The 20,653-nt window shown below is 40.1% G+C and overlaps 3 protein-coding genes across 3 annotated transcripts in view; 1 reads left to right on the forward strand and 2 right to left on the reverse strand.

The window, feature by feature from the left end:
* The window catches only part of TAS2R5 (taste 2 receptor member 5), a 102,961-nt gene that overhangs the window by 70,364 nt on the left and 11,944 nt on the right, over positions 1–20,653 (reverse strand). The window lies entirely within an intron of this gene.
* On the reverse strand, positions 2,125–7,947 carry LOC101030950 (olfactory receptor 9A1). The gene has a single exon (XM_074378985.1). It carries the CDS (start codon positions 5,155–5,157, stop codon positions 4,213–4,215), a length of 945 nt encoding a protein of 314 aa, XP_074235086.1. The 5' UTR covers positions 5,158–7,947; the 3' UTR covers positions 2,125–4,212.
* PRSS37 (serine protease 37) lies at positions 13,269–19,813 on the forward strand. The gene is made up of 5 exons (XM_074378820.1): positions 13,269–13,287; positions 16,329–16,470; positions 17,665–17,918; positions 18,524–18,660; positions 19,556–19,813. The coding sequence occupies exons 1-5, from the start codon at positions 13,269–13,271 to the stop codon at positions 19,694–19,696; spliced, it is 693 nt and encodes a 230-aa protein (XP_074234921.1). The 3' UTR covers positions 19,697–19,813.

The following is a 20,653-nucleotide window of genomic DNA, read 5'->3' on the forward strand; positions in this document are numbered from 1 at the left end:
TTGCCTCTCTATAAATCTTAGAATTATTTTGTCAGTATCTATATAAAAGCTTGCTAGAATTTAGTTCAAATTGCACTAAATCTATAGAACAAAACTGTAAAGAATTAACATCTTAACAATTTTGAATCTTTCAATCCATGAGTACGGTACATCTCTCCAACTATTTGGAGCTTCTTTGATTTATTTCACCAGTAATTTGTACATTTCTAATAATATCCTGAACTTATTTTGTTAGATTAATACCAAAGTACTTCACTTATTTGGGTGCTGTAAAAAATTATATTAGTTTATGCATTTCGATTATAATTGTTCATTGAAGGTATATAAAAAAGCAATTGACTTTTGTATATTGACCTTATATCTTTCAGCCTTGCTAAATCTCTTATTATTTCCAGGAAAGTTTTTTTTGTGTGTGTTTTTCTTTTTTGTAGAATTTTAGGGACTTTTTATATAGACAATGGTCAGCATGGTAATTGATCACAATGCCTTGTTTACCATGCTTCCTGTCTCACTTCATTTACTTTTGCTATACTAGAATTTCATCCTTCCCCAAATAAACCTTTACCACTTAATCTTTGCCTAAGGCTCTGATTTCTAGAGAGTGCAGACTGTCAGCAACCTCTTACCTACCTCAAAATAAATTTTAATTATTTGATTTTAATATCAAATGTCAAGATAGAAACACCACATAAAAATATGTATAACTATCACAAGGCAAACCACATCATAATAATTGCAACCACTACCAAGATCAGGAAAAAGAATTTTTACAGCAGCCACATAAAACCATTTGTGTGTTCCATTACAATTGCAATGCTCACATTATCAGCAAAAACTACAATCTCAAACTTTAAATAATCACTGCCTTGCTTTCTGAATGGTTTAATCATCCCAGTTTGAATTGTTACACATTATAGCCAATCTTGTGCATTTTGTAATTCTGTATGTTTTAAGTCTATTTTAACCTGTAGACTCTCCGTATAGCCCATTCACTTACTTCCAGTATACTTGTTGAAGAATTCAGGTATTTTGACTGTAGAGTTGTCCATAATGTGGGTTTTGCTAATTTCATCCACATGGTGCAATTAAACATATTCATCTGTTTCAAGTTCACCTTATAGGTTTCCTGTACTAAACCTTGAATCAGTCATTTCTCCAAGAAGCCCTAGATTCTCACATCAATAAAAATTATTGCAATAACACAATCTGAACCTAGGAATGATCATATTTATTTGAATGTTCAATGTCATTAGAATTTTGAGTGGACATAGTCAGCAGGTAAATAGATAAATAGGAGATAGATAGATAGATCATGAGCCCATCATATATATATATAATTTAAATAGAAGACTCTAATGACTTTCCCTAACCTCCTCTATATTACATTTGAAATTGGGATATTCAATAAGTAATCATTTGCTTTATCTCACATTACACATGTAACAATTATAAAACACTAAATACTATATCCATGAATATAATTACCAAAAATGTCTTTAAAATATTTGCATATACTCTCCTCATTCTTCTCTTTAAAAAAAAAATGTTCTACTATATCTACTTTGTCAAACTATAGAGATTTTTTTAAAAGACAGAGTCTAACTCTGTCACTCAGGCTGGAGTGCAGTGGTGTGATCTTGGCTCAAATGATTCTCATGCCTCAGCCACCTGAGCAGCTGGGATTATAGCCACATGCCACCAGGCCCAGCTAAGTTTTTAAAATTTTTAATAGAGACAGGATTTCACCATGTTGGCCACACTGGTCTCAAACTCCTGACCTCAAGTGATCTGCCTATCTCGGCCTCCGAAAGTGCTGGGGTTACAGGTGTGAGCCACTGCGGCTGGGCCTAGATATTTCAAAAGACAATTTTTGAATTTTTTGAATAAAAAAAATTGTTTACAATGTATGCATATACAAATCACAAAAGAAATTATTAAGTTGACAAAAGGAAAGTTAATACTTTCACATGACAAGATTTCATTAAAAACTAAAAAGTCAAAAAACAGATTGAAAAAAGGTATTTTCAACATAGATAAGATAAAGCAATACTCAAAATGTCTAAAGAATATCTCTATGTTATTATAAAAGTAATGAAGGCCTCAGGATAAGAAAAATATGAAGCTCCATCTATGCTCCCTTATTATTCTTCCACTTTCCCTACTTAGCTCCAGAGAAACTTTACAAAAGATTCTGAGTTCATAAAGACTCTTCTGCCAAAATATCTCCTTTGTTACAATCAATTATGTGAATAAACAAGCGAACTTTCCTTGGCAATTAGAAACAGAATGAAATCTTTTATTTTTGAGATGGTACAACATTATTATGATGTAGAAGAGAAAGCAACATGCACAGCTGTACCATAAACAGTGTCCTTCACAGACCATTCCCGTAAATGCCGTTTCCAAAAACACATCCCCAAGGTAACCCATTTCCTGGTTTCCCTCCCAGATGTTTCTTTATGCAACTACATATAAATATGCATATAAACTAAGTTGTACCCTGTTCTTATTAAGAAAAAGGTAACAAATAAACATTTTCTGTTCTTCGTTTTTCTTTTCTTTTCTTTTTTTTTTTTTTTTTTTTTTTTTTGAGACGGAGTTTCACTCTTGTTACCCAGGCTGGAGTGCAATGGTGCAATCTCAGTTCACCGCAACCTCTGCCTCCTGGGTTCAAGCAATTCTCCTGCCTCAACCTCCTGAGTAGCTGGGACTACAGGCACGTGCCACCATGCCCAGCTAATTTTTTGTATTTTTAGCAGAGACGGGGTTTCACCATGTTGACCAGGATGGTCTCGATCTCTCGATCTCATGATGCACCCGCCTCGGCCTCCCAAAGTTCTGGGATTACAGGCATGAGCCACCGTGCCCGGCCTGTTCTTTTTCTTATCCAACAGTGTATCTTGGAGATACACCTTATTTTTACTGATACAGAAAACATCCTCGTGTTTCCAACCCTCATATAATAGCAACTGAATGAAAGTCCCATAAAATATATAAGTAGTCATCTTTTGATGTCCATTTGGGTTGCCACCAGACTTGTGTAATCACTTGTGTAATGATGCAGAGAAAAATGTGTGTTAAGCAATACAGAAATATTAATTGCAACTAGTGGGTATGACAGGAACTAGGGAGAGGATGGGGCAATACAGGAACTGAGATACAATAATTAAGGGAGTTCAGTGTAGAGCTAGAAGGCAGCTTGATAAACTTGGATTTTATGAGAAAATAAGGGGGAAAAGAAACAAAGAAATGAGTTTGCTAGTCACAGAAAGAGAGACACAAAAAGGAATTAAGAAAGAAACTGAGCAAGAAGTGGGAAAGCAAAGGGAGCCCTGAGGATGAATGTGCCATTTCAGGATTGAAGAATACATGAGATACAGGAAAGGGGGCTGTAGGCTCCCACTCCCTCTGCCCTCTCTCCACTCCACCCTCAGCCCAAAGACACAGAAAGCCCAGCTATCCCTTATCACATCACCTCCCAAAACACAGCTCCATTTCTCTCCCTCATTTGAGGCTGGCATAATGACGTAAGTGACATTAGATAAAATGCCTCTTTCTAAGATCTTCCATCCACACCTGAGAAGGTCCACCAGTTTGAGATGGACCTGAATGAGCACACATTCAGCCTTAAGATTGCTAAGCAGTTAGGGTCAGGGAGTGAGTTCACTGTCACAAATGCCAGTCAGAAAACCCACAGAAAGGCACTATTGCTATTGGACACTGCAAGCAGGAATCAACAAGGAAAGTTTGAAGCTTGTGCTGGCCCTAAGATTACTCAGAGAAGTACTAGTGAGTTTATACAATGAGCAGAAACCTTGAAACCACATGGCAATATAGAGGAAGATAATCTCGGTACATAAGATCAAACATGTATGTCAGATGTAAGAAAATATATCATGCTTCTTTTGTTTTTCTCATTATCAGGTCCAAGGGTTTAAAACATTTAACATCTTTCAGGTATTTACACTTCTCACATTCATTTTGCAACATGCATTACAACTACAGAGGGCTAATAAATTTATACATCTATTTAAAAATAATGAAGTGATCTTCCATGGAAAAACAATTCAATATAAATTGAAGCTGTGTCATAGCTTAAATACCCATTGTAGACCATGAGCTGTTTGATTTTGAGAATGATCGTTTTGGATTCAATTAGTACTATCAGATTCCTCAAATCCATCATGAGGATGGATTTAACTCAGGACGGACTTAACTTTTGACGAGTTGATAGCAGCGTTTCAAGACATCTCCAAAGGCCTGTATGAATTTGTCATTCCACAGGGTGAAGATAAAAGGGTTCAGAAAAGGGGTCACCACTAAAACCAGCAGTGATGCTACCTTATTATACTCAGCTGCCTGTGTTTGCTTGGGTTTCACATAGAGAAAAAAGCAGCTGCCAAAGCCGATCACAACATAAGTGAAGTGGGAGGCACAGGTGGAGAAGGATTTCCTCCGGCCAGAGGCTGATGGGATCTTGAGGATGGTGGAGATGATGTAGGTGTAGGAGACAATTGTAGGGATCAAAGGACCAATGATAATGAAAACGGCCATTAGAAAAAGAATAAACTCTGTGAAAAGAGTATCCTCACAGGACACCTTGAGCAATTGCCCTCTATCACAGTAAAAATGATCTAACACATTTGATTTGCAGAAAGTAAGCTGAAAAGTGGCATAGACCGGCCAGATTTCAGAAAGAAACCCAAAAACCCATGACACAATTACCACCCAAATGCAGGTGCTGCTGTTCATAATGATGTTGTACCTCAAAGGGTTACACACAGCCATGTAATGGTCTACAGCCATTGCTCCAAGTAATGCCAACTCCGAGGTACTCAAAGAAAGGTATAAATACAGCTGTGCAGCACATGCAGCCAAAGATATGATCTGAGTGTTTGGAAGCAGCAACCCCCAGAGCATAAAAGGAACAGCGGTGGATGTGATCAGGACCTCCAGGACAGAGAGGTGGCCAAGGAAGAAATACATGGGGGATTGCAGATGTTTACTGACACAGACAGTGATAATGATGACTGTGTTTCCCATCACTGTCACTGAGTACAAAAAGAAGAAAGTCACAAAAAAGATACGACGTACTTCTTGGGAGCCAGGGAATCCTAAGAGAAAAAATTCGGTGGCACTGGAGGAATTTCCCAACATTTACTTCTGAGTGATTTTCCCTTCTGAAATCTAGAAAACAAAAGAAAGCTAATATGGTTTCCCATCCCAACAGAAGTAGAAACCGTTCTGAAATTCCCCTCCTGTCCACAGACTTCACATCACCGGAATAGTAAGCATTCATCTTCTACTATTCCTGTATATGGTCAGTGGTAATTTTTCTAAATATGCACAATGTGTGAGAAAAGTTGAGTTGGCCAAGAAGATGATCCGTCCCCAGGGCTACATCACAAACATTAGAGCCTGTCTCCCACCCAGCAGGCACCCTCAATGCTCAGTTCACCTGCCTCCCACTCTGCTCTAAACAGTCATCAGTCAGCCTCCATGACCACAATGGGTTCCTTTCCACCACTAACTCCCTTCCATCTGGAAGGTCCTAAGCTACTCCTTCTGCCAAGTATTTCCTATCCTGTAAATTCCTGCTCCAGTATCATGTTCTATACAAAAATTTTCCTGCCAACACCCCCGAGCTGGTTACTTGGTTTCTTTGTTTCATCTGAATGTAGGTTCCATTTATAGAATGTTTATTTTAAAACTCCTGCTTTACCTTCATCATCATTGTTGTGTGTTGGTGAGAGTGAGGGAAGTCTCCTGAGGAGTTCCTATAAATTCTCAAGGGCAAGGATTGAGTATCTCTCAATCTGCTGGTCAGCTGGTTCCCTGCATGGATGACTCCTTTCTTCCTCCCTATCTTGGGAATGAGACCCTCCCTTACATTTGTCCTCAGTGAATGTGTCTTCTCACAGAAGGCTGACACACCAGCACCTGGGCTGAGTTGAGCCTGGCCATCTCTTTCTAAGACTCGGACAACTCTGGTCACCAGAGTGTGACAGAAGTCAGATTCAGAATGAAGCATAGGAGGAACTTTTATCCTCAGCCTCTGTCTGTTCCGCAGACAGCCTCTGTCTGTCAGTCTCATACTGAGACTGACAAACCAAGTCTTTAGGTCTACATGCCTTGCCTCTAGGAGAGCCCAAAGCCACCACGTGTGACCTCCAGGTCCAGCCCAGGTTCTAAATACAGAGGGTATGCTCTCATTCTATTATAAAGTTTGGGATATCTCCTTAAAGTCAATGTTCCTTATACATCACATTTTTTCTCCCAAAATCATACCAGAAATTAAAGAGCTAGCTGTCACTAACACAAAATAGACCGAATTTCCTGAGTACCTTAGAATTTCTGAGCTTTATCTTTTGTTTCCTTCAGGTCTTTGCTTAAGTGTCCAAGTTCAGGGAAATTGTCCTCATTATTCTGTCTAAGAAAAAGCACATACTACCATTCACTCTCTATCTCCTCGCTGTAAGATAATCTACTTATCTTTTTGGCCTTCATCACTTGAAATTATGTCACTCATGTTACACTGTAAGCACCGTTAAAGCAAGAAGATTGTCATTCTTATTCATTATGTCTCAGGATCTAGTACTATTTTTGAATGAATTAAATGAATTTGTCAATTAAAGGCTGAATCTATGATCAGAGCCAATGAATACCAATGCTGAAGGCAGCTGCCTTCTCTCCCTTCTGTCCTCACCGAGGCAGTGCCCAGTCCGAGTTCATTCAGGCCTCTGTCTGAGACCTCTTGTGAAATGATATTTGGGAAGGACCAACTTGATGAAAGAAGTCAGTCTGGTCTTCACAATCTCTGCTTACATGGGACCAGATGAAAAGAAAGGAGAGATGATAGTTCTGGCAATAGCAAGGAACTAAGCCTACCTCAAGCACTGAGTCAGAATGGTTGAAAGTGATTTCTGCTATGCAAGAAGGATTTGAAGATGAGCCTATTACTCTTTAGAATATGGATGTCCTCATCCTAGAGGACAAGCAAGCCCAGAACTTCCCATCCTGAGCCTCTCCTAGTTTCTCCTTCACAGAGCACAACTCCTGGAAAATACTCACCTCCAGAGAAATATCCTGGAGTGAAAAGTTGAATGGTTCCTTAGGACTGGACCCAGGGTGCCTCCTGACTGATTAGTGCCGAGATTGCTTTGTAGCCCAGAGGAAGCTACTGCTTCTTTACTCTCAGTGAAGTCTAGAAATCATAACGCCATGGGATGTCCCACTGTTTCTCTCTTTCTCTTTCCCTCCTTCTTTCACTCTGCAATGCATCCCTAAGGAATATTACTCACTAAGTTAAGTTAGTTCAGAGAAGCCCTAGGGATGCAGTGAAAGAAACACCAAAGAAACGTTCAGCTTTTCTCTCCTGTGACTAATCAGGTTTGAGAACTCTTAAAAGTTTGTGTAATGGGAAAACTTGAAATCTCCCTCATCAAGAGTTTCTCGAAACCCAGGCTGTTTTACTCTAGGCTCTCAGTCCTGGTTATAAACAGCTCAAGTCAGTCCTGCATTCTCTCATGTGCATCTGTCTAATTCTATTTAACCCTATAGAGACTACACTGCCTGTGTTGGTTAACACAGGTGTCAACTTCACTGGCTTGAGAGATGCCTAGATGGACAGTGAATCATTGGTCCTAGGGCTGTCTATGAGGGTGTTTCCAGGGGAAATTGACATGTGGGTCAGTGGACTGGGAGAGGAGGCCCATCCAATGGGCTGTGGGTGAGGCTAGAACAAAGTTTTCAGAAGGGGGACATTCAGCTTGCTTAGATTCCTCTCTCTCTCGCTTAGATTCCTCTCTCTCTCTCTCTCTCTCTCTCTCTCTCGCTTAGATTCCTCTCTCTCTCTCTCTGGCTTAGATTCCTCTCTCTCTCTCTCTCTCTCTCTCTCTCTCTCTCTCTGGCTTAGATTCCTCTCTCTCTCTCTCTCTCTGGCTTAGATTCCTCTCTCTCTCTCTCTCTCTCTCTCTCTCTCTCTCTCTCTCCCTCCCTCCCTCCCTCCCTCCCTCCCTCCTAAAGTGAGTGTCTTTTCTTCTCCTGCTCTGGGACATCAAATCCCAGCCTTTGGACTTTGGACTCTAGGACTTGCACCGGCATCCTGCCTCAGACTGGAAGCTACACTGTCAGCTTCCTTGGTCTTGAGGCTTTTGAGCTGGGACTGAGCTACACTATCAGCTTTTCTCATTTCCCACCTTGGAGAAAACCTACTTGGAGGCTTCACCTTTGTAATCATGTGAACCAATTCTCCCTAATAAATTTCCTTTCATATATATATATATGAAAGAGTGTGTGTGTGTGTATGTGTGTGTGTGTGTGTGTGTGTGTCTGTACATGAACACGTGTGTATACACATATACTATTGGCTCTCTCCCTCTAGAGAAACATGACTAATATACATCAAAAACCCAGAGGCCAGGGATGAGTGAGTAACATGAGAAAATAGTGGTATAGGCTCCTGACTCTCCACTGAAAAGACAAAAACAGCCTGAAACTGCCAAAATCAACTTTATTAGAGCTTTAGAAAATACTCAGTGTTTCAGCAACCAAGCAAACACTGATACAAGAAAAAAAAACTTAAAAATATTAGGAAAGCTCTGTGGTGTTTTTAATTACCTTTGCCTACCCTCTCCCCACCTCGCCAGCAGTCTTGAAAATGACAGCCTGTATCCTCAATGTGAGATCCAGTCTCTGGTTCCAGACAGTGCAGAGCAAACCTCATTCACAAAGTACTATGTATGTCTGTTCTAATCTGTCTGGACTACCTGAAGGACTGGCCCAAGGTACTAATCTTTGTTTCACTTAACACAGATTCTACTCATGGTAAAAAGTTCCAGCCATTGAGTAAGAATATTGTTAAGACTAACAAAAATTCTGCAGTCTCCTACGGTAAAAGATTACTATTGAAACATAAAGCAGACCATGTAAGCTTCAACCTCAGAAAACTTGAAAAATAGCGGAAAATTAAATCCAAAGAAAGCAGAAGAAAATAAATAATAAAATTAGTGCTGAAATCAAAGCAGTTGAAAATAGGAAAGAGAGAAATCAAGAAAGCCAAAAGCAGGCTCTTTGAAAAGACTAATAACATTGATAAACCTCTCTCACCAGGCTAACCAAGAAAAAAGAAAGAAGACAAAAATTACTAGTGTAAGAGACAAAAGAAAGGCCATTATCATTGGTACCATGGACATTAAAAGGATGGTAAAAGAATACTGTGAAAAACTCTACACCAACAAATTTGATAATTTGTATAAACAAACAATTTTTTGTTTCTAAGCACAATCTACCAAAACTCAGACAAGGATGAACTAAATAGGCCTATATCTATTAAAGAAATTGAGTAAGCAATTAATAACCTTCCAAAAGAAAAAGCACCCAGCCCAGATATTTTCACTGGTGAATATTACTAAAGACTTAAAGAAGAAATGATTACTTATTCTCTGCAATCTCTTCCAGAAAATATAAGCAGAGGAAACACTTCCTATTTATTCTATATGGCCAGCATCACACTAATACCAAAAGCAAACGAGGATAGCACAAGAAAGAAAAATTACAGACCAAGTTTCTCCTGAAAATAGACGCAAAAATTCTCAAATAAAACTGAAATAATTATTAGAAAATCAAATCTAACAAGTATAAGAAGAATTATATACCAAAACCAAGTAGGATTTATCTCTGATATGCAAGGCTGGTTTCACATTAGAAAACCAATTAATATAATTCATCACATCAACAACAAAAAGGAAAGATCATATACTCATATTAATAGTTGTAGGAGAAGCATTTGACAAAATCCAACATTCATTGATGCTTTTAAAAACTCTCAGCAAACTAGGAATGGAGAGGAACTTCCTCAACCTTAATAAAGCATATCCACAAAAAGCCTACAGCTAACGTCATATTTAATGGGAAATAACTAGTGCCCCACTGAACACTCCCATTCAACACTGTACTGGAAATCTCAGCTAATGTCATAAGACAAGAAAAGGTACTTAGGTTGGAAAGGAAGTCATAAACTGTCTTTGTTCACAGATGACATGATTGTTCACATAAATAATCTCAAAAAATTGGTGGAAAAATTCTCCTGGAATGAATAGGCAATTATAGAAATGTAGCAGGATATAAAGTTAATGTGTAAAAGTCACTTACTTTCCTATATACCAAAATGAACAATTTGAATTTGAAATTAAAAACACAATACCATTTACATTAGCACCAAAAAAGAAATACTTAGATAAAAATCTAACATAGAAAATTCATGTGAGGAAATCAAAATAAATGTAAAGATAGGTAGCAAGATTCAATACTGTTAAGATGTTAGTTCTTCACTTGATTTATAGATTCAATGCAATCCCAATTAAATTCCATCAAGTTATTTTATGAATACTAAAAATTGATTGTAAAGTTTAGAATAGAAAGGCTAAATACCCAGAATAGCCAACAAGATACTGAAAAAGAACAAAGTTGGAGAACTCAATATTAAATAAATAACCTTCTCCTAATCTGGGCAGGAACTGAGAGATCAAAATATGACTCAGACAAGCCCAGTTTGGTGAATAAATGAGTTTATTAGGACTCACATAAGAGGCATTCCTGGATGCAGAGGACAGCTTTGGAGATCTTCCCTGCTTCCAATCTCTAAGCTACTTTTAAGTTAATTTTTTGGCTCTTTGCCTACTGTGTGTATGTGTGATGGGACTGTTTTCCTTGGTAGGTTCTCAGATATTCTCTGGGATGTTTGGATTCTTAGGGACACCTACACCTCAGCGGGGCACTATGGTATTGGCTCACTATCCAACCTTTATGGTTCAAGCAGTGGACATTCACCCTTTAAGTAACATGGTAGGGGACCCATCACGCTAAAATCCACCCTGTCCATAAGCTCATACATTCTTTCTGCCAATCTTGCATGAGTGTCCATGAGCTGAGCACAAGGGGAAGAACTATATGGGCCAATAATGTATAGCCATGGCTTGTGCATACAGGCCTCATCCACAGTGCACACAAGAGCATACAAAGCAGATACTAACTACAATTATAATGCCTTTTAGCAAAAGGTAACTCCAGTGACTAGGTAAGATGTGTAACCAATCGGAAAATGGGTCAAAGAAACCTGATTGTCTTATGTCATATATCTGAGTTGACAAATGACTTAAAAGTATCTGTAACAATATTCTCTTTATCAGGGATATAGGCATAACAGATGGTGCCTACAATGGAACATGTAGTTGGATGACCATCAGGTTGGTGATTGAGCTTCCAAGTGAAGGCAATCCCCAGTGAACCCGAGTTGCATTATTAGTGCTGCTGAACCAGTCACTCCAATTCTGCAGGGTTAAAGGCAGACTAATCCAAGCCAAGGCATATTATTATCATTTGATAGGGAAAGGTATCCATAATCCCAACAGACTGGTTGCTGATTGCTGCTCTAGTCACAGCCCAGTCCAGATGCTGTGGGTAGCAGTAACAAGAGCCTATGGACATAGACACAGATGTTTAGTAGGATCCTTCATGGGTGGATCCTCTCCTTACAACATTATTAGCACTGTATATTCTCCCATTGGTTTTATCAGGGAGGCTACTACGGGCTTCAGGCCTAGAAAACAGTACCACACATAGCTTCTCTCCCTAGGAGTGGGTAAGCATCCAATTAATTGCTAAGCTTCTGGTTTTGCCCATTCTATCTGCACTGTGCCTGCTCCAGAGGTATTGATGCTGCCCTGTGTTGATATTGTAAGGCTCTCAGACTTCCATCAAGGAACACAGCTGAGATGACCTCCCCTCCAGCAGTCTTCATGGTACCCTCCAGTCCCATAAAACCAATCCAGCTCAACTTCGGGTCCACATAGCTGTCACCTCTTGGCAGATCCACTGGTGTTCTCAGAAGCACAGTATGTCCATTTTCTTCAGGAGCATTTCTCAGAGTTGCAGAGGCATCCCTGAGAGTTTGTGGGACCTATTTCACAGGGCTTCCCAACTTCACAGGGAATGATGCCAGGGCCTTCCATTCATCTTTTTATGGGATAGGCAGTGTTTAGTGTGATGGTCTTCTTTCTGGTGATGGCCTCCACTTCTTGCAATGCCCTATACATGGCCAATAACTGTTGCTCTAGAACTGTATAATGGGTTCTGCACTCTTTCATAATTGAGACCAAAATCCTACAGGTACCATTCACATTGGTTGCTTTTTATCACAAATCCCAAATCACCCCCATGGCATCCTTGTGGCTTCACAAACTCATAATTATGTAAAAGACAGATGGATCCAAATTATTTTTGATAAAATTGAGAACTGTTCACATGGCTAAACTTTATTTGCCCCAACAGGTAATCCAAGGAAAGCAGTGGATCAATAATTTGGTAAAACAATTTCTAACAGCAGTTTGATTTTTTAAAATCTCCTTTATCCATTTTTTTCAGTTCCAAATGAGTTTAATTCTTTACATTTTAGCTAAAACTGGCTGAACTGTATAAGGAAAACAAAATCTCCAAGTGGCCTTGAATTAACGAATTTTATCTCAATACCAGTAGCTTAATAACAGTAGATTCAAAGCAGGCAGACAAGGAAAGAAAAATAAAGAGCTTTAGAAGACTCTACTTAACTCTATAGCTGTAGATTAACCATTTGAGCTCTGACTTTTTCTTGTAATTTGCCCATCAGTTTTAAAATGTGCACAAGGGTCATAATACGTTACCAGCCAGAGGATTAGAAAACCATGCCTTTGAACTTCTGCAAGAGTTTCTACCCTTTTTCCCTTTCCCACTCTAATGATTTGTCATTAGCCAGCCTTATTAAAATAACATCACATTTACTACCATTATCATACTTTAATATCTTAGCTTCTTGCAATAGGTCTTCAGTTCTTGCCAGTGTTTTCCAAGCATCCCTCTACTCATATAGTGGCCAGCAAAGGTTCTGGAGTTGGGCAGCTCCACTCCACATGGAGCCAACCACCCAGGGATTCCCCACCATAGACACCCATTCCTGATGCTTTGCTTGGTCTCTCTGACCCCGTTTGTGATGCCAATTGTAACTACAAAAATCCAGAATCGTGTCTTTAAAAAAAACCTTCCCCCAAACTGGGAGGGAGCCAAGAGACCAAAGAATGACTCAGACAAGTCCAGCTTGGCCAGTGAGTAAGTTTACTAGGTCTTATATATGAGACACTTCTAGATAGCAGAGGACAAATTCAGAGACCTGTCCTGCTCTCCATCTCTAAGCTGCTTTTAAGCTAATTTTCTGGCCCTTTGCCTACTGTGCGTGCATGATGGGAACTTTCCTTGGTAAGTTCTCAGATATTCTCTGGGATGTTTGGGTTCTCAAGGACACCTGCTCCTTGGCTGGGCACCATGGCATTGGCTTACTATTTGGCCATTAAGTTTCAAGCAGTGGGTATATACCCTTAAGTAGACTGGTGGGGGACCTGCAACCCTACTCCAGTAACAAGGCCTACTTCTCCTCGCCCATCACATGTGACTTTGGGAAAATTACTTATATTCTTTCTGGTTCGGTTCTGTCACCCACAAACCAGAAATAATGATACCAGGCCCAGCCCTATCTCTTCTTTCTGGGGTTGTTGTGACATTTAGAATGAGATTATGGGTTTAAGAAACTTTAAAGGGTTAGAGTGATACAAAATGTAAGGAATACACCTCAGACTAACCTGATATAAAATCTCTACTGACAAGTCTGTGAAGACCTTAGCACAGTGCCTAGGATTCAGTAAATGCTTAGCGGGTATTAGCTATTAGTGTTACCACTCTTTTTCTTGTTACACTGTGTTCCTAATCATCCAACGATTAATCTGGTAGTCTATTATTAGCCTAAATCTTTAAACATTAGAGGTACTACCTTCTGAATTGTCACCGGGCCTAATGTCATCGAGACTGTAAACAATCCCCTAACTATTAAGATAACTGTTCTATGAATGCTTTTCATTTCCATTGGTAGTCTATTATTAGCCTAAATCTTTAAACATTAGAGGTACTACCTTCTGAATTGTCACCAGGCCTAATGTCATCTAGACTGTAAACAATCCCCTAACTATTAAGATAACTGTTCTATGAATGCTTTTCATTTCCATATTTTCTTGGCTCAATGCTGTTGGTCAGGACTACAAAGACCAAGTTGGTGACGATGACTGAGTGATGAAATAGTGACCAAAGGGACATGTGAAGCTAGTGTAATAAAGATGGGAGGGGCTGGGGAGAGTATAAGTAACTGTCAGGAGGTTAACAGCAAACCTCAGGACCTTTTCTTCCTGAGCTAAGGTAAACAATATTGTCCCTCATAACCCTGGTCTCCAAAACGTTGCAGGAAAGTTAAGTCCTGAGCCTAGAGCTGCCTTTTCCAGAGACAACTGAACTACCTCATACAGATGTGCTTTTACGGACAGCAGACAGAAGGAGCTGAATCCAGGAGTTTCCTTCCCTGAAATGCCCCAATAGAGGCACAGTCCTCCACCTTCCCTGGAACAGAAGGGCTTTCATCTGTCTATCTGGAGCCATCTCCTCTCCTGTTTATGCCCAGAACTGCTTTCCAACCCCATGGAGTGCCCCTGTACCTAACTATAGACACTGAGTCTACCAGGTGTTCCTGAGGAGACAACAAAGCCAATCGCTCCACACTCTTCTGATTTTCTCTGCCTCACAGGGGAGAACAGCTGGATCACCATGAAATTTGTCTTCTATTTGGGTGTCCTTGCTGGTATGTATTCAGCCCTTGTACTCTGTTCTACAAGTAAATGGATGTGGTGAGACAGAGGCAGGATGTGTAAAGGGTACAGAAAAAGTCAAAAATAGTGTCGACAGCAGAATTAGGGGGCCTGCCTTTTAGACACCATCAAAAGGCTCTCTGAATAGGCTGAGCCTACTTTTCTGGTGTTAAGCTATAGGGTGGGTTAAGGCACACACATGCCTTGAAGAGGGACTCCCAACGACCCTGATTATTCAAAAAGGTGAGCCTTATCACCATCTGGCTAAGCCCCAATGTGGTCACACGGACAGAGAACTCATTTTCACCTCTGATATTCATCTATTTCCAAAACTTTAAAGACTCAGAATGCAGGAGACAGAGAAGGTAGAAACAAAAGATCAAATACTAGGGCCCTACCTTCTATAGTCCCTGCCCCATACGGAGTTCTTCTGATGGCAGAATTTGCAGGTGAGGCATTTCCCACCACTCTGACTGCCGAGGTTGTATCACACATTAGCTGTCTGAGATTAGGCAGGTTAATTAATCCTTCTGTGCTTCAGTGTCTTCAAAATGGGGGTATGACTACCTATATTATAGAGTTATTGTGAAGATTAAACAAATCTGTGTAAAGCACTTAGCACAGTGCCTGCTATAGAGAGCTCAATGTCTCTTGCCCTTGTTGATAGTCTACCCTTTTCTCTTTGGGGCTTCTCACTGTGTGATCACACAGCAGGGTGTGGTGAGGTACAGGCCCAGGCTTGGGGAAGATTAACAGGAGTACCAAAAGCAGCCAAGACAAGAACAGGGCTTTATTTCTGATACTAGAATCAGTCTTCCTCCCCTTTATTCTCTAGGGTATGTTGTAAATAATTCATTCATAAAAACAATACATGTTCATATTACAAAATTTAGATATTGTCAAAGTAGAAAAATAAGCATCATTCATAATCCCACCTCTTCATCAACACGTTAACACTTTGCGTTTACTCCCAGACTCTCTATTTTTTGTGTTTAAATGGTTTTTTATTTGTTTTTAGACAAATGGATTATATATACATTGTTCTTTTCCTTTTTAATTTAATAAGCATTAATATTTTTTGTTTAATATTATAATTTAATTTTTAATATATATGTTCCACTTTTTCATGTGCTTCATTTCAATGCCCAACATTACCATATCACATATATATGTTTCCAATGTTCAGCTATTATAAATAGTGCTAATATGAGCACACTTACTTGTAATCCTTGTCTATATCTGATTTTTTTCTTTAGAATGGATTCTTGGGGTTGGAATGATTAAGTCACAGGTTATAAACAATTTATTATTCTTGATGCCTATTTCTAAATTGCTTTTCAAGAAGATGGAATCAATTTACTAGCAGTGATGAGAGTCTCTCATTATACTCTCTTAGACTGAATATTATCAATATTAAAATTATTACAAATATGTGATAAAATGGCCTATCATTTTAATTCACATTTTTTATTAGAAAGACATGTCAAATACATTAACATTTCCTGGCCAATTGATAACTGTTTAAGAATCATCCATATTCCTTTTCGACTAGGAGACTATTATCTTATTTTTTTAATATTTATGTATTAAGAATGTTCATTATTTTCTCAGGAACCTTTTTCTTTGCTGATGCATCTGTTCAGAAAGAAGACCCTGCTCCCTATTTGGTATACCTCAAGTCTCACTTCAACCCCTGTGTGGGCGTTCTCATCAAACCCAGCTGGGTACTGGCCCCAGCTCACTGCTACTTACCGTTGAGTATTTGGGCATCTCCATCCCCAAAACAGCTACTGGTCATTCTAGATGAGTGGCTCTCAGATAAGGGTAACTTCTCCCCAGGGTACATTTGGCAATGTCTGAAGATATGTTTGGTTGTCACAACCAGGGGACAGTGCTACTGGCATCTAATGGGGAGAGGCTAGAGCAAAGATTCTGTTCCACATCCTACAATGCACAGCACAATCCTCATAATAAAGACTTGTCCAGCCCAGAATAGCATAGGAACCCTGTGCTTCATGATATGCCTCTTCAGTCTCTCATAAGTTTTTTTCAAGTTTTTTTTTTACTGGCAATTTGAATGCATTTTATCAATTAAAGGTCTAGCAGGTAACTGATGATGCACTCAAATTGGGTCAACTGGGGTGTGTTTTAAAAAGAAACTAATCGCAAAGGTATGGAGACATTAAAGGGGTGATACTAAGAATAGTTCCATACCACCAGGGTTTGTATTGAGAAAATGCAGTTACCACTCCTAGGCCTAAAAAGGCAAGAGAAGAAAACAATTTCAAAGGAGGCAGGGACAGATAGAGACAAGGCGAGACCTGTGTAAAGAGACAACCTGATTGGAATTGTAACCCCTAGTCAAGGAACACAGCCACTCTGTGACAAAACCACAGGGAGGGACCTGGGAGGGTAAGTACTCCAATCTCACTCCTCTCCCTCCAATTACTTTCTGGTGCTTCCTAGTGGTCAATACAAGGAAGCCAGAGGACAAGAAAGCCCATTGATTAAATCCATATATGTCCCCTTCCAAAGGTGCAGAGCAGAATAGAATAGGATTGTTAGTGCATCAGCTAGTGAACCAAAGAGGAGACACCCAGAACTAGGTCATCTCATTCTCTGGTCTTCACCGACATGGAAGTTGTCCAGTTAGATAGGTGAGAAAATTACATTTCCTTGAATTGCATCATCCTCCTCTCCTGTACATTAAAGAATACATTAGTGGTGAAGGGCTCCACCACTTACTATATCACCGTGAGTGGATTACTCCTATGTGCTCCATTAATTCATGGGCTAAATGAGGATAAAAATAGAATCCACTGCATAGACTTGTGAGTTGAGATAATCCAGAAAAAGCACTGGACACAGTTCCTGGCACTTTGTAACATTCAGTATCTTAGCCATGATGACGATGATAGTGATTACTTCCAACCCCTTCTCCCTCCAGAAATCTGAAAGCGATGCTGGGAAATTTCAAGAGCAGAGTCAGAGACGGTACTGAGCAGACAATTAACCCCATCCAGATCATCCGCTACTGGAACTACAGTCATAGCGCCCCACAGGATGACCTCATGCTCATCAAGCTGGCTAAGCCTGCAACGCTCAACCCCAAAGTCCAGCCCCTTCCCCTCGCCACCACCAATGTCCGGCCAGGCACTGTCTGTCTACTCTCAGGTTTGGACTGGAGCCAAGACAACAGCGGTAAGTGTGCCTTCCACAGCAAGTCAGGTCATCAGTTGTCCTTTAAGAGGAAGATCCATGTCCTCATAGCTATGAGAAGACAGGAGGAAAGGAGAATGAGAGGAGACCTAATGGAGATGCTACACAAGTGGCCTGGCAATCAGAGACCTGCCCAGAGGAGCAAAGCTCCTCCTTTCCCAGGTGTCTAACACCGCACGGCCTCTGCAGGGCTTTGGCAGCTGAATCCACCAGGCCATCTGGCTCTGCACAGAGGCCCAGCCATTCCTGATTGTCAGAGGCACAATTCACATGACAAAGGCGTGGTCCTACTTCTCATACTTGCTCATTTCACATGTGAAGGACCCCTCTGAGAATTGACTCAGGTCATTTAGTCCTCCAAGATAGGCCACCGATAAAAAATAAACTACGTCGAAGAGACGTAAAGCCTATTTCAAAATCCTCGAGATTAGCTCATAACCACGGTCTTGATGAGGTCTCCCCTTTTCCTCATTGCTTATTTTCTTTAAACACACGCACAAAAAGACACAAGTTGAAATAGAGGCTGATGGTTAGGACTAAATCACAACTGTCAGCAGGATGTTTTATTTTATCCCCATCTCTCTCAGGCCGACACCCTGACCTGCGGCAGAACCTGGAGGCCCCTGTGTTGTCTGATAAAGAATGCCAGAAAACAGAACAAGGAAAAAGCCACAGGAACTCCTTGTGTGTGAAATTTGTGAAAGTATTCAGCCGAATTTTTGGGGTAATCTCCTCTCTATATTCAGCTTTCAGCTTTCATTTATTTGCATATGCTCAGTTAACTATTTACTTTTTTTTTTTTTTTTTTTTTTTTTGAGATGGAGTCTCACTCTGTTGCCCAGGCTGGAGTGCAATGGCATGATCTTGGCTCACTGCAACCTCTGCCTCCTGGGTTCAAGTGATTCTCCTGCCCCAGCCTCCTGAGTAGCTGGGACTACAGGCATGTGCCATGACGCCCAGCTAAGTTTTATATGTTTAGTAGAGACAGGGTTTCACCATGTTGGCCAGGATGGTCTCCATCTCTTGACCTCATGATCCATCTGCTTCAGCCTCCCAAATTGCTGGGATTACAGGCGTGAGCTACTGTGCCCAGCCAACTATTTACTCTTGATGTAACAATTTTTTTTGATTTCTAAATAATTTTTTGAGAATTTTATAAAGCTGCTGCAAAGTCAGTACTGTTTCTTCAGTAATGGACTTCACTGAAAGTGTCTTTATTCATTAAAGGGTATAGTAAAGTACATCCAGTTAAACACACCATTTGCTAGGTATTCTCATAACTACAAGTAAAATTGTGAAAACAGCAATTAAAAAAAAAATCAGATTTTTCACAAATAGAAAATGCCTTCACCACTTCAAAAAAATGGAGTTTGATCCGTTTTACATGTGACTTCTAGAGAGGCTGTTCTCTGACTTTCTCAAGGTCACACAAAGCTAATTATAGCAAAGTGGAAAAAAAAAAAGGTCTCAAGCTTTCTGTCCCTTGATTCAGTGCTCTTGTTGTGAGTCCAGCATATGCCTGCAGACAGGGCTCAGCCAGGTGGGACATCAAGGTTCCTGTGAGACAATCTGACACACTCACTCTCTCACACTCTTCATCTCTGCATGATCTCTGGTAGGAGGTGGCCGTTGCTACTGTCATCTGCAAAGACAAGCTCCAGGGGATCGAGGTCGGGAACTTCATGGGCGGGGACGTCGGCATCTACACCAATGTTTACAAATATGTATCCTGGATTGAGAACACTGCTAAGGACAAGTGAGACCCTACTTCTTCCTCTGCATTCCACTGGCTCTGCCATGGACTGTACAAGCAGATAATTTTCCCTCAATTCAAAATAAAATATCCAAATAAAAATTTGGGAATGTAGCATACAAGTAGCCCATGTTTTCTTGTTTGTGTCTCTGTATCCTACAATGATGAGAAGAACCAAGATCAAATCATGAAATGAGCATTTACTACACTGTCCTGGATTGCATTCATTATCTCATTTAATGCTCATAATAAACCTTTGAGGTTATCTTTTGTTCCAACTTTACACATGAGAAAATGAAGGCTGAAAGAGGTTACTTAACATTGCCTATAGCTTTAGACATCAGAGCCTGAAATGGAACCCAAAATTGCCATATTCTAAATCCCTTGCTATTAGTCTCAGTGTTATGGGGGAGTCTACGGCATCACAGTAGATGTTGGCTATGTATTTGCCTCCCTCTCTTTCCACTCAAAGGGCTTGAAGCTCTCACTTGTGGCTAAGATCTTGGATACTGGGATAAGCTTCCCTAAGAAAAGTCATGCCTTATCTCAGTGCTACATAAATTGCAGTACGTTTAGAGAGAGAGTTAGTGGAAGAGTAGAAAGTAAAACAAAACTTCAGAACAAGGTCAACTTCAGAACAAGGTCCACAATCATAAATCAAGTCCAAAAGGGAGTTTGGCAGCTTGGTAAAAGGTGAAGATGTCATCTAGATCCAAAGAAGATATAGTCCCAGGCAGTAGTGGAGCTTGAAAGGCAGAGACAACTGAGGTGAGGTAAAGGACAGAAACTGGGCTTAGCCCCAGACCATGGTCCTGAAATAGCCAGGAAAGCAGGCGCCAGTCCTATGCTTGAGAAACTCGCAAAGCTCTGCTATAGTCTGAATGTTCATGTCCCCACTAAATTTGTAAGTTGAAACCTAATCCCCAAAGTAACGGTATTTGGAGGTGGGGCCTTTGAGAGGTGA

Source organism: Saimiri boliviensis, chromosome 10 (assembly GCF_048565385.1).
Source record: "Saimiri boliviensis isolate mSaiBol1 chromosome 10, mSaiBol1.pri, whole genome shotgun sequence".
Lineage (NCBI taxonomy): Eukaryota > Metazoa > Chordata > Mammalia > Primates > Cebidae > Saimiri > Saimiri boliviensis.